The sequence below is a fragment of the Pseudorasbora parva genome, chromosome 20 (assembly GCF_024679245.1).
Source record: "Pseudorasbora parva isolate DD20220531a chromosome 20, ASM2467924v1, whole genome shotgun sequence".
NCBI lineage: Eukaryota > Metazoa > Chordata > Actinopteri > Cypriniformes > Gobionidae > Pseudorasbora > Pseudorasbora parva.
Genome location: NC_090191.1, coordinates 21,598,027 through 21,612,343, shown reverse-complemented (window position 1 = coordinate 21,612,343; position 14,317 = coordinate 21,598,027). Strand labels below are relative to the sequence as shown.

Here is a 14,317-nt window from a genome sequence, read left to right as displayed (position 1 = left end):
CGGCCTTGGGTGCCTTCCACGTCCCTTGCAGTGGAGTGTCTTTGGGAAGACACCCTCTAATTACACGCTTCCTTCGTGGCACATTAAGGTTGAGGCCAGTTATGCACTCGAGGGTCCCGGCATGGGACTTGGCCATTGTTCTGAGGGGCTTGTCCGGACCTCCGTTCGAACCTCTGGAGGAGGTTTCGGATAAGTTCCTCACCCTAAAAACCATCTTCCTTTTGGCCATTTCATCTCTTAAAAGGATAGGAGATATTCAGTCCCTGTCAGTAGGGCCCTCATGTCTAGAGTTTGCGCCAGGGATGGTGAAAGCATTTCTACATCCCAGGCCGGGTTATGTCCCCAAGGTTCCTACGAGCCCACGGGGCCCCATCACTCTACAAGCCTTCTGTCCTCCTCCATTTATGACGTCAGACCAGGAAAGGTTAAATCTGCTGTGTCCTGTGAGGGCACTGGATACTTATGTCCACAGAGCTGCCCTGTGGAGAAAATCCGAACAATTGTTTGTTTGCTTTGGACCCCCTAAGAAGGGGGCCCCAGTATCCAAGCAGAGGATGAGCAAGTGGGTGGTCGAGGCCATCTCACTTGCTTATGAAGCTACCGGGCAGCCATCTCCACTGGCTGTCCGGGCGCACTCAACCAGGGGTATGGCTGCTTCTAAAGCACTTTTGTCGGGGGCTTCCCTCCATGATATCTGCAACGCGGCCGGTTGGTCGTCTCCTTCTACCTTCGTCAGGTTCTACGAACTAGACCTGGCATCTACAGTAGGGGCACAGGTACTCTCGTAACCGTGTGCGCTTCGGCTTCACACATACGAGACACTTGGTCCTATGGCGATGTGGGTATAAGCGTTCTCACAGCGTTTCGACGCAGCTCGAGTTCCCCGAAAGGGAACGTCTCAGGTTACGTATGTAACCCTAGTTCCCTGAGGGAACGAGACGCTGCGTCGCTCTGCCATACTCCCGGCGTGTCCGTGATCACTTACTTCAGGCTTTATCAGAAGTTAGTTCCTGTTTGTTTTCACGGACGCTTTATAGCTTCCGGTCGATGACGTCATCACGCCGACGATCGATCTTTTTTCCGATGGAATGGTTCTACAGGCGCTTCACGACGCATTAACGCAGAGGCGTTCTCACAGCGTTTCGACGCAGCGTCTCGTTCCCTCAGGGAACTAGGCTTACATACGTAACCTGAGACGTTCAATTGACTTACTTCAGTCCTTTCATGGTCACTGCTTCACCAGTGTAAGTTTTAAGGTCCACATCAGGTGATTTGAGTGGCAGGTAGCTCAGTATTTCCCTGTACACCACCTCCAGCACCAACGACACAGCAGCACCAGTGTCAACCTCCATTTTCACTGGCTGTCTTTCCAGCTGCACAGTGACCTTATAAACTTTAGTTCCCCCTGTGACAGGGAGCACATGCAAAGGAAATTCCTCATCAGATGTGACAGTAACCTCTTGTTTTCTGCCCGACTGTAAATATGCACTTATTTTGCTTTCTTCTGTATACTGGTTTCTGCTGTGTTTTTTCTTTTCTGTTTTATTCCTATATGCACAGTCAATGTGTCTCTCTGTATCTTTAAACCAGCATCAACAGGTGAGTGTCTAATCTTACCACAATTGAAACATGGGTCTTTATTGTCAGTTTGTATTTCAGTGTCCATCTTATACATTTTACTGTTTGAGCTCAGTTGCTGGGCTTGCTTAGCAGCCAATTCCATAGACACACCCAGCACAATGGCTCTTTGTAGTATCAGGTTGCTCTCAGTTAACAGCTTTTTCTGTATGCCCTCACAGTGGAGTCTGCATACTAATCTGTCCCGAAGTGTCATTAAGCACATCACCAAATTCACAGAGTTTCGGCTAATTTTTTTTATCACTGCCACAAATATTGTCACTGTTTCCCCTTCTAGCTGATTTCGACGGTGAAACCGAAATCACTCTGCGATTACTAAGGGTTTAGGAGAGAAATGCTCCTTGAGAGTGCGCTCTTTTTGCTCACGTTTTCTCAGGTTTTTTTCTTTTTCGCCACGATCACGGCGGCCGCGGCACCTGGGGGTAAGGACAGAGAGGCGAGAGAAATGGAGACGGGAGCACGGAGCTACAGAACGAGAGAGGAGAGAGAGGGAAAAAGAAAGAAAGAAAAAAAAATCTGGTCCGGTTCCCCGACATACTGCCGCTTGGTCCTCACCAGCCGAGAGGCTCTTCCTCGCGGTGCTATGCGATGGTGCTGGACCCCCGGTGGACGGCCCGATCCTCCTCCGCCCCCAGGCGGCCGGCGGTGGCTCCTCCGATTGAGGGCAGTCGGCAGCGAGCTCCGCGTTCCCTGCTCCTCCCCGTTATGGCGGACGGCAGCAGGCTCCGGCCCACGGCGAACGCCGGCAACTCCTCCGCTCCCTCCAGGATGGCCGCCACCCCACCTCAACCCAGGGGCAAGGCAGCGAGCTCTCTGTCCCACCGGTCTTCACTCGCTCCAGCACCACCGCCTCGGGCAGCCAATTGCGGTCTTTCCTCATCCGCGCTGCCCGAACTCCTCAGCACCGCGATCCCCCTCAGTAGCGAGGGCTCTCCGACAGTGCGTCCCTCCTTCCTCCCGGGCTTCGGCACCAATGTAATAAAGTTCGTAAAGTGGAAGGAAGGAGGTGGGAACCGGCGAACGTTTAACAACTTTGTGGCAAGGGGGGTGTGGTTCAGCGAGGTCTGCAGCGGGAGAGAGAGCCGCAGGACGAGCGGTAAGTGAGTGGGTTGGACGCAGATTGATAACACCTGTCTCTTATTCCAGTAATGGGTGTGGAGAGAGCTTAAAACGCTGGCAGAATCGGAAGCATGGGAGAGAGAGACGGACTGCTGACGTTCCCCCCACTGAGACATTGAGCTTGCCAGAACCCGGAAGTGGAACGACCCGGAAGCGAAACCAAAACTGAGCATAGGAAAAGACACACGCTGAAGTGTGCACGTTGTTGATTTTGAGTGATTAAATAAAAGAGACGTCAGCAGTCCAAGCCCTTGTCCTCTTCCTTCCTTACCTACGAACTCTTTACAAACTTTTATTTCAAAATAAACAAAACGAAATTAAACCGCGGGCAGCCCCACACGGACGACTGCCCAGACACACATAACAAAACTCAACATAAAGTCCAGGCCTGGTCCTCTCTCGTCTTCCGCTGCCTTGGCTCCTCCTTTTATGCTCCCATCACTTGGCCGCGAGACGAGACACGCAGCTGGCACTCACTCGTCTACCACTCATCACCGGCCCCCTCTCGTGGTCCCTTGCCCTGCTGCTTGCCCCACCACAGTACTTAAATCTTTCTTTGTAAGAGCTCCACTGCTCACTACTTTCATCAAAGGGACCAATGTTGCCAAAACTGCTGCCATTGTGCCGTTGTCTGTCGTTTCAAATAATCCAATCACTTATCTGAATCGTTTTCTTTCTTCCCCCTCTTCAGTCAACAGGTGAATTAGCAGCAGGCTTGTATTATTTCTCATTTCCAGTAATCTCGCCGTCAAGCTGCTTAATTTCCGCATTTATACCACACACGCGGATTAACGAGATCCTCGTCGCCATTTTATTGTTTTTTTTTAGAGAATATAACGGCGTTTGCAGGCAAATATGACACACACAAAAGCTTAGTGTGACAGCTATGTTTACTCTCATCACACATGAACGAAACATATCCGGAAACACATGTACAAAGTGCATTATGGGAAATTTAGTCACATAACAGCATTGACACAATATACAACACACCTGATGGGAAAAGGGTAGAAAAACGAACTTCGTTCTTGTTCTTGCCACCTAGAGAAAACAAACAAATTTCTTTGTTCTTGCAGAGTATGTTCCAAGCTTTACTGAGAAGAAGTGAAAAGGAACGATCCATATCGTGGTTATTGAGTGTTACGCCATCGAGCGTTTATTATTTATCATTTTGAACATACTGACTAAAGAGAGGAAGTCCCAGTCACGCCGACCCCTGTCTTCTTCCTTCCTACCATATAGGAACCTCATCACAATACCCTTTTACCATTTTAACCCAACACTTTGTTTTGTAATATTGTATGCTATGCTATGTTTGTTACGTGTTATTTAATAAATAATAAAAATAAATAAAAAAATGGCAATAATAAAAAAAATGCATTGATTGTTAAAGCTTTTAGCTTAGTAACAAGCAAGTTAGCTGAAAAGCTGAAGCTCTAGTGTTTTATAGCTTAAAAATAAATAATAATAAAATAAAAAAAGTTAATGTGACTGTTTCTGTTAAGTGCAAGTGTGCAAGGAGACATGTCCCAGGCAGTGTTCAAGCCTTAACAGACCAAAGAAAACTCCAGCTCATCACAGAGTTTTATGCTAGGTAGGCTAACTTAAGCAATTTGTGACCATATCATGTCAACAGTATGCAATGCATTACAATGTAGGCCCATGAAATAACCAGTGAATTGAATACTACTGTACACCTTCAATTCACTAAGACTGCACATGTGCCTGATCACTGTAAATGTTAAAATTTGTGAGATGGATGAAGGATGATCGGCATCAAGTAGGCCACCAAGTGCATTAAAGACTACAGCGCTTTGGTGCCCTAAAAGGCACACATATGGCTTATTAATTCTCCTAACCAAAGCCCACTCACGTTCTAAAAGGGGTCATATAATGCCATTTTTGTACAATATGATTATTTAGTGTCTAAATTAAAACTTTGTAATATACTTTAATTAAAAATTCTTTTTAATATTCGAATAAATCACTCATTTAACCTGGTGAAAAACAGCTCTGTTTTCAGCAAGCCGTTTCTGTGCATTTGCCTTTTATGCTAATGAGCTTTGCTCACCCTGCCCCTCTGTTCTGTGGGGGCTTTGAGTGTGAAGCGTTGCTTAGACAACAGGAGAAAGTTTGACAACTGGAGTCTCTCAGGACACATCTGTGCTAGTTCATCTGTATCAATTCAATATATCAGATATATCAACATCAAAATGACTGCTGCATTCATTATTACACCCAAGAACAGAACACCACAATCGCTTAGACGGCATTCTGCTCCAGTGTATCCACAATGGCGGACGACAGCTTGAGCTCGCTCAGGGCGGGTCTGAGCTGAAACGCTGCTGTCAATCAACTCGTGGGAGGGGTGTCCGATCGTGTGACGTCACACATCGAACGGCTTGATTTCAGACAGGTGAAAACATATAAGGAGATTTGAAAAAAACACTTGATGAATTTTATCATTATAGGATGGTTGTGTACAGTCACTACCAACACACATTGCTGTATAATCAACTTGTAAAAGTGCATGTACCATTATATGACCCCTTTAATGACCTTAACTTGACAGCGCTACACGATGGCTAGCCTGCTACACTATGGTAAATTATTAAAGGGGTACATCAGCACTGGAAAGATGAATCTGTATTTAACCTGGGTCATTAATGTAGTAGAAATGTGAAATTATTTTTGAATTTGGTGCCTTCTAGACTGAGAAAAGACAGAAAATGGATTTTTGTCTCATGGAGATGAAAGACTACAATTCCCAGAATGCTTCGCTGCCCTGTGAGGCCAATTCCAAAGCCACCACTACTGGATTACTGTGACTGAGTTAGAGAACAGACACTACAATTAAATAATGAACGTGTCTGTTCAATATAACGATCGAGTCGCCGTGTAAGTCTCACAGTACTAACGCTGCAGCAGTCAGATTACATTTAATGTCATAAATGAGCTGATAAGCTCTCGTGATGAGAGCTGAGGTAATCGTGAGCACATTCGCGGCATACATTCACAACGCTCGTTCAGTCTGGCGCGTTTTCAGTTCATGCCTTTGGAAGCTTAACTTTCATAAAAATTAATTTGAGAAGTAAAAACACATTGCTTTGCATCCGTTTAAATGAATGCCTGCAGCTGCGAGCTGAGAGTGTGAGCTCTCAGAAATCTGAAAAGGTTTTTCAAGAAAAGTTAGGCAGTCAGTATGAGGGAACAGAGCAGGTAGCTAAAGTCAGGTCTACATTAGAGGACTTCAGAGGAAAACATAAGAACAGGTAAGTAAAAAAACTAAAAAAAAACTTCAGCTCTGGAAAGATTAATGTGTATTAAAAATGGGTCATTTATGTAGTAGAAATGTGAAATTATTTTTGCATTTGGAGCCCAGACTGAGAAGAGCCAGAAAAAAATTCTTTGATTTATGGGGATGAAAGACGACCTCTCAGAATGCACTTGCTTCACTGCCCTAGGAGGCCACTACAACTGGTAAGAGAATGCAGTTTAAACAAGTTTAGGCTACTTGTGACTCTCCATGACGAGTCTGCCCCAGATATTGAGAATGCCCAAAATGTCCAGGATTTGGCTTTTGCTTTCTACAGGTCCAATTCATTATGGTTACTAGTGAGCAGGACGAGACTGAGGGCCGTGGTTGAATGGTCGATCACTTGTTTAGCGAAAAAGATTCTCAGATTGTCTCAGAATAGTTTTTTTTTTGTTGTTGTTGTTGTTGTTGTACGAAGCAGGGACAGGGGAGCAGAAAAGAGAGATGATGAGTTTGAGGGAGATAGTAAGACGCTAAAAAATCTATAAATAAAGCCTGTAGTAAACTGGACGATAGTTTTACGTTTTGTGATCCATACAATGTACACTGCAGTGCACACACTAGCCTTAGTTAGTTATTAAAAACCAAATGTAAAGTGTTCATCTAGGTGTCAGCTATGGTGCACACCTTTAACATTTTTGATATTTTTTAAAATAAACTGTCAAATCATGTGTAAATATTATGGTTTTCTCTTAGAATATTTATGCTCTTAATTTTAGTTGTCTTCATAAAATGACTGATTTCTTAATATGTTGTACTTGTAAATTCTTGAAAAATATTTAATTAGTCATTTTTATTATAGTGCAATGTAGAAGAATGCAAATCTGCAAGAAAGTTCTTCCCAGTTGTATTATTTCCACATACAGTTGTATGCCTGGTATGCCATAAACATGCTCAGAATGTAAATTTATATTTAAATACACACATACAGAGGTGGACAGTAACTAAGTACATTTACATGAGTACTGTACTTAAGTACACTTTTTGAGTATCTGTACTTTACTGGAGTATTATTTTTTCTGGAAACTTAAGACTTTTACTTCACTACATTTGAAAGACAAATATCGTACTTTTTACTCCACTACATTTCTATCAAGGTCGAAAGTCGTTTCTGTTGCAGCTCTGAAAGTCAGTGGATGATTTTTTCCTTCTTTAAAAGGTTTTTTGTTGTTGTTGTTGCAGACAGTCTATCAGGAATCACACTTATAGTCATATACATTTCCTCAACTTTTTTTGAACACTGATCAGTTCATAGCAAAATGGAAGAAGACGGTTCGTAGGCACAAGTGTGTGCACCCATAGCCATACTTTGAAAGTATGTTTCAGTTTTTAAAAAAAATCAAGATTAGTTTAGTTGGCATACACGTGGTGCATGTCTTATAAAATATTAAAAATATAAAAGTCTGGGAGAAAGAGAATGGTAAAGTTGGGAGAATATCAGATGTGTATCAGTGTATTGGATCCGTGCATTCGGCCTTAAAGTGACAGCAGCTTTTTAAAGAGCTTTGTAACTTATATACAAGTATTTAAATTAGTTTAAGTTAGTCGTATGCTAGTATGTCAGATGGAGCATCACTGACTAGCTTAAACCATGATGACATTGTGCATTTATACAACAATAATAAAATAATGCATTGGCATAAAAAAGGAAATTTACTTTTATACTTAAGTACTTTTGAAAACAAAAACTTCTGTACTTTTACTTCAGTAAAAATCTGTTTTTACAACTTTCACTTGTAACGGAGCAATATTTGACCAGTAGTACTTTTACTTTTACTCAAGTAATAGAGTTGTGTACTTTGTCCACCTCTGCGCGCACACACACACACACACACACACACACACACACACACACACACACACACACACACACACACACACACACACACACACACACACACACACACAATATTATAACTATTATCATCATTACTATTATAGAGTGTAAGAGTCGCTTTAAATTTGAGGTTCAAGTCAAAAAAGTAGAGACTTCTTTGCTCAATTTGCACACTGAATATGGGTTTAAGCTCTGAATTTTGAACTTTTAAAGTGCACCAAATGAATGAATTTAACATTAAAATGCACAAAATTTTCCTTCAGGGGGTCATGCCCCCGACCCCCCCTAGAGGGACCATTCACGGTTTCAGTAACTGGCTTGATGAGAAATACTGAGTATATAGAAGATACTTAGATCAATATTTTTTTTTAAATGGGCCTATTAATATCTCTACACGTTTACATCCCCCAGTACTTGTTGCAGTGTACAAATAATGGGTTAAGCAAAAGAAAACGTGTATAGTGCATTGTGTGGCGCACTTCTTGCTTTCAAAACAAAATCTAATAATGAGGGGCCTGTGCCCCAGTAGAGCTTTATGACTAGCAATGCCCCTGAGCAGAACCTCAGTTTTGGGCAGCCAATAAGTGACACTTGTGCGAAATGTGACACCCTGTTCTAAAAATGAACAGCTGCTACAACAGATGGAGAAATGTTGAAGATTGCAGCCGAGAGTGAGCTTCACCACTGGACAGCTCTGGTGAAAGTGTCCATCTGGCTTCCTAATCACATTCATGAGGTTGAAAGTGACAAGTAAAAAAAAAAAAAAAAAAAAAAAAAAAAAAATCAAAGAACTAAACTAAAACTAAACTGGTTTTCTGAGATTAATCGTGTTGGGGATATGTGAATCTTTATTCCATTTCTTGTTGAAACATGATTTCAGCTGCTGATCCATGGTGTGTCCACACAAGAGGGAGCCACAGCCTCTACGAGGGATGGAAGCACTGGCTGATCACCCAACAGAGGAGGAATCAACCACCTCCAGCTCCCTTGTTCTCCACCACATATCCTCGTGCTTACAAGCACCCTCTGCCCACCAAGGCTAGCCTACATGCCAGCGGAGGCCCAAGCATTATATGAGACATTAGAATGTGAAGAGTAGCCTGGTATGTGTAGGCCATCTGCAGGGTAAGGTGGGGTATATTATGTAAAATTAATCATAAAAGTAGTTGTAGCTTATCTTGTATGCCTTATGTTGTATAATAGGAATATATATATTATAATATATGTAAAGCGCTTTGAGTGCCTAGAAAAGCGCTATATAAATGTAATGAAAAATACATTAAATGTAATGAAATGTATGAAATTAAAATGCATTATAAAAGTTAAAGGATCAAAAAATGAAGACGTATATGATAAACATGGAATGATGATGTATGTCTGTATTGTAAATATTTTTTTGTTTACCATTAATACTGTTGATTATTGTTTGTATCTATGTATTGTTTATTGTTATTATGTACGGTTTATTGTTTGTACTGATGTTTATTTTCTGTACTATAAGTAGGCCTATGTATTGTTCATTGTTCGTACCGTATTGCCCGTGTTTTTGTTCTGTGATTTACATTGGCAACATATAAAAGAAATTGAAAGACAGAAATGCTTAGTATTTTCTTTAAGGTTCTGTTACTGTATTAAAACTAAAATAAAGGAATCATATCTCCAGTGGTTTAAAGTGGTATGATGAATTGGACTTATACTGTTATTCCACATTAACTGGACATGTAGTGTTCTTCCACAATCCAGAAATGTAAATTACATTAAGTAAATTACAGTAAATTACTTTTTTACTGTTTAACTTTTTATTTTTAAGATGAATATATAAACCTTATCACATTAGAATTGGGAAGCTTTTTTTTGTCTAAGTAAAAAAAAAAGTAATATAATATTCAGAGTCCAATTTTTTTTGTTGAAAATATGGACTTATTTAGTTCTTCGTCTCAAGAACTCATGTGATCGTACGCTCCAGGGACCACCCTAGAATGTGCTTGTACATGTCAAAGGGTTAACAAACTGGTTTGCAGAGCCAAACAGCATTGTCATTTATTTCCTTGCTACAAGGTACAATATTTACAATACAAATTATTACAGGGAAAAACACATAGATGGAAAATAAATCGTACTTACAGGTTATGGCCCACAAACAACTTCTGTTTTTAAAGTTGGAATTGCTCCATCTTTCAGGAGAAACCGTTGTGCGAATCCTGCATTGAACTTGCGATTGTCACGATTGCACAGCCTTCACCCTTTGACTCGGCCACTCCCACTCATCCCCAATCACCGGAACACCAAACACCTGTACACAATCACCAGCACCGTTCTTAAACCTCCTCATCCCTCATCTTCTTCATCGTCGTCATCTTCACCATCCACGTCCATCGTCTGAATGTCACCACCTATTCTAAGTATCACCTGTGTCCACACATATGTTAATAAACTTTGCACTAACCCCGTCACCAGCTCGGTCTTCTGTTCCCTCCTTTGAGAAGTCTTAGGTCAACAAGCCGCTGTTAACCCTCTGCCTGTCCCACCACCAGTCACCCCGGAGATGACCACGCCTGAGCCCCCCGCAGACACAAAGCCTGCGATGACAGCACCCACTGAAGCCCCGTTGCCGAAGTTCCAAAGTGAGTCTGTCCAGAGGTGTGAGCCGGCAACAGCCATCCATGAGGGCATTCTGGTGGAACTGGAAAATGAAGAGGAGTGGCATATTGACTGGAGCTCCAAAGTATTGCTTCCCACCCTGACCCACCCTGATCCTTATGGACCATCTTCTGTAATCTGTTCTCCGTCAGTGGCCAGCGAATCTACCAGTCATCCAGTCCTGCCTCAGCTGTCGACGTGTTGCCCTTCATCTTCTTCTTCTGGATCGCCTGTCTATAAAGCCCAAGCCAACCAAGAGGATCGATGGGCGCTGCCTCCAGCCTCGGATCTTCTCGCGTAACCTGGGCACGAAGACCTACGAGATACACCATGGCGCCTCCCACCCTCGGAACCACCAGAATGCCTCACCCCTGCGGCGTCACCGGGTTCCCTTATCCCTCCAGCTCCCCCTTGGACAGTTGGCACCTCACTTCCGCCTCGGACTTGCTGGGGTCTTCGGTAACACCGGTTCTGCCTGGGACCTCGGCAGTTCTGGCGTCCCCTCGGGGGCTCGTTTCCACGGCTCCGCCCGGGTCTTCTGTGCCAGCAGCACCACTCGGGTCCATCAGCTCTCCGTCTGCGCTTGTGGATTCCCCTACAATGGTGGCATCTTCGTCGGTCAGGCCACGGAGGTCGTCAACCACACCCCCTTCACGGCTCCTCCCTCCGTCGACACGACCGTGGGCTCCCTGGATCATCTTCTTCTGTTCACTCTTGTCTGCACTCCCTCCTTGGAAGCCCTGCCCACCTGCATGTCTGTCTGCCGGTCCACCTGTCGTCTGCCTCCTCCTTTTCCTCCTCGTCAACCCTCCTCCTCGTCAACCCTCCTCCTCGTCCTCGTCCGCTTCCCAAACCTCCTCCATCTCCTCGCGAGCACCTTACGGCGCGAGGACGCGCCTACTGGGAGGGGGCGCATTGTCACGATTGCACAGCCTTCACCCTTTGACTCGGCCACTCCCACTCATCCCCAATCACCGGAACACCAAACACCTGTACACAATCACCAGCACCCTTCTTAAACCTCCTCATCCCTTCACTCGGGGTCTGGTCTCGCACCGATCTACCCACGACTACCTGTCCTTCCAAGAAGCCCTCATTGTCCTTCCTCTTCTTCTCCATCATCATCGTCTCCTTCATCGTCATCATCTTCACCATCCACGTCCATCGCCTGAGTTTTACCACCTATTCTAAGTATCACCTGTGTCTGCACCTCTGTTAATAAACTTTGCACTAACTTATCCATATGTGTCCTAGTCTGTGTCTGACAGCGATGGTTGTGAGCTTTTGTCCATGAAATGTGCAGCACAGAGAGCGAGATTTAAATTTGAACCATTCCCTAGGAAGGCTGAACAAAGTGGACCTGCAATCAGGATGAAAATAACAGCGTTTCGTCAGCATTGCACAACCGACGGCACTCCAGCCTACTATTCCACAGCAATAAAAAATGGCCTCGTCCCCCTTATTTAAAATTAATTAATAGGAGGGGTTTATGTAAATATTGGAGCTGGTGATATCAGCAACTCTGGAGGAAAAGGCTGTAGTTCCCTACTGGTCGGTTGCTGTAGTCCTTAGAAATTGATTTCTTTTAAAGCAAATATCTCCCTTTGCTTTCAACTTTGAACGTTGTAACTTTACAGAAACAGCAACATTACACACTAGCTAAAGTTAGACAAATGAAATCGTGTTTTACCACCCCTTTAAGTAAAAAAACTAAAGGTTAAGTTGCTTTAACTTATTTTATTTTAAAAAATAAGTAAACTGCCTGTTAACATTAAATAAAGTGAGCAAACAGCTAGAATCATTTTTTTAGAATCAGTTTTCACTGACCCAAATTTTGACATCGATACCATGTGGAAAAATGGCCATGTAGATCTCATAATAAGGCAGCAGGCAGAGACTTGACACTGGTATATGAAAAACATTATTCTTCATATATCAACATATATCAATCCATTTATAAATGTTTATTTTTGATATAATATACTTATAGGTCATATAGTCGTATAAATTTACTCCATTAAGACATTTAATTCACCTCTGCCCTGCAGATACACTTTCTTTTTTTCTTGTTTTTAGCCACATCTCTAAAAGTTGATAAACTAAGGAGCGAGTGAGACCGGGGACGTGATTGCGTATCTCATACTGATCTTTTTTTTTTATCTTAGTCTGCAATTTCTTGTATCCTCCCTCATATGAAATGTGTTTACATAAACTCTTACTTGGAATTAAAGTGCAATTAGTATTATAAGGTCTAGCTCTAGACATGATAAAAATGCTATTTGGCTCTTTCTGCTTCAAGGGTGTTCAAACCACAACGCTTATTTGGCTCTTTTTGCTTCAAGGGTGTTCAAACCACAACGCTTATCTACTCTTGTATGTCATACCTAGAAGATCAAGGTTGTTTTCAAAGTGATCAACGCTTTCCTTATCTGATCTGACCGTGTAAGTTTTTGAAAAATTCCCGCATTGCAACTCTTTCTCTCAATTGCTCTTGCATTCCCCTCCTTTGCTCCGTTTCCTGTATTATTTGACTTTCTTTTTTTTTTTACTATATTTTGTTACAGATTGGTTTGTAACTTATTTACTTACTGTCAAAAGCAGATTATTACTTACAAATTAATTACATTTTTTATATTGTTTTATTGTTTATCTATAAATAAAATAATTTGTATCCATCACTTTTTCATCTGACTGGATAACACTCTCTCAGCTGTTTATGTTCACTTGAAACATAACTGACTTTGTTGTGAATACTCGCCAAGACAGCATTTTGTCAGTGTGGCGAGGTGGATGAGCGAGAGACATGGGAGGAACGAGTGAGATCGGGGACGGGATTGCGAAACAGCATCACCTGAGAGGCACCAATGTAACTCAGTTTGTAGAAAAGGACGCTGGAACCAGCGCACAGTCAACAACTTGCCAAATTTACCAAGCAAATAAACAAAAAGAAAGTAACACAGGCAGCCCCTCACGGACGACTGCCCACACACAAAACATAACATAAATCTAGGCCTGGACCTCTCTCGTCCTTGACTGGTTTCGCTTGTCCTTATATGCCTCTGAGCTCCCTCAAGAGAGGACTCGAGACTGGTGTGCCTCGCAGGTGATGCTAATTCAACATTCACGTCCCCGGTCTCGCTCGCTCCTCCCATGTCTCTTGCTCTTCCACCTCACCACAGTCAGTATTAAGTGTGTATTTGCCTGTTTAATTGAAATAAACAGCAGAAAATGCTCAATTTAGTACTGAGAGGTGGCTTTATATGCATGCGCTTTGGGCGTGTAAGCACAAAATCTGGGAATTAGTAAAATTATGAGCAATACATTGCAATCCCATGCCAAAATTCAAGCCATATAACACCAATAATATTCATTAAATGAGGGGGTTTATTTTTTATATAAAATATTTTTGACAACTCTACATTGCGTTTATTTCAGTTGACTTTTTATAAGACTACAATTAAAATATTTATATATATATAATTCAACCTGCCAAAGTGCATAGTAGGAGTTCATTAATATCAAGCCCTGATGCCACCATATTCAGACAAATGGACTACTGTAATTCTCTTTACTATGTAATAATAAAGGACAAAATGGATAACTTAACTTTTCTTGTTTCTGGCACAGCATAGAGACAGCGCTCATACAAGATAATAAACTATATTTGCTTAAATACAGATACAGGCCAGGCAAAACATCAATTTTAGTACTGCTTGACCTCAGTTATGCATTCACACTGTTGGCCACAACATACTAGGCCTACTCGA

General features: G+C 42.6%; 1 protein-coding gene across 1 annotated transcript in view; it reads left to right on the top strand.

Moving 5' to 3' along the window:
- il15ra (interleukin 15 receptor subunit alpha) overlaps positions 1–9,258 on the top strand; it is an 85,168-nt gene extending 75,910 nt beyond the window's left edge. The window contains exon 5 of the mRNA XM_067428187.1: positions 8,791–9,258. Within this exon, the coding sequence (XP_067284288.1) occupies positions 8,791–8,987 (197 nt within the window). The 3' untranslated portion in view covers positions 8,988–9,258. The remainder of the gene's footprint in view (positions 1–8,790) is intronic.
- The last annotated feature ends 5,059 nt before the right edge of the window (positions 9,259–14,317 follow it).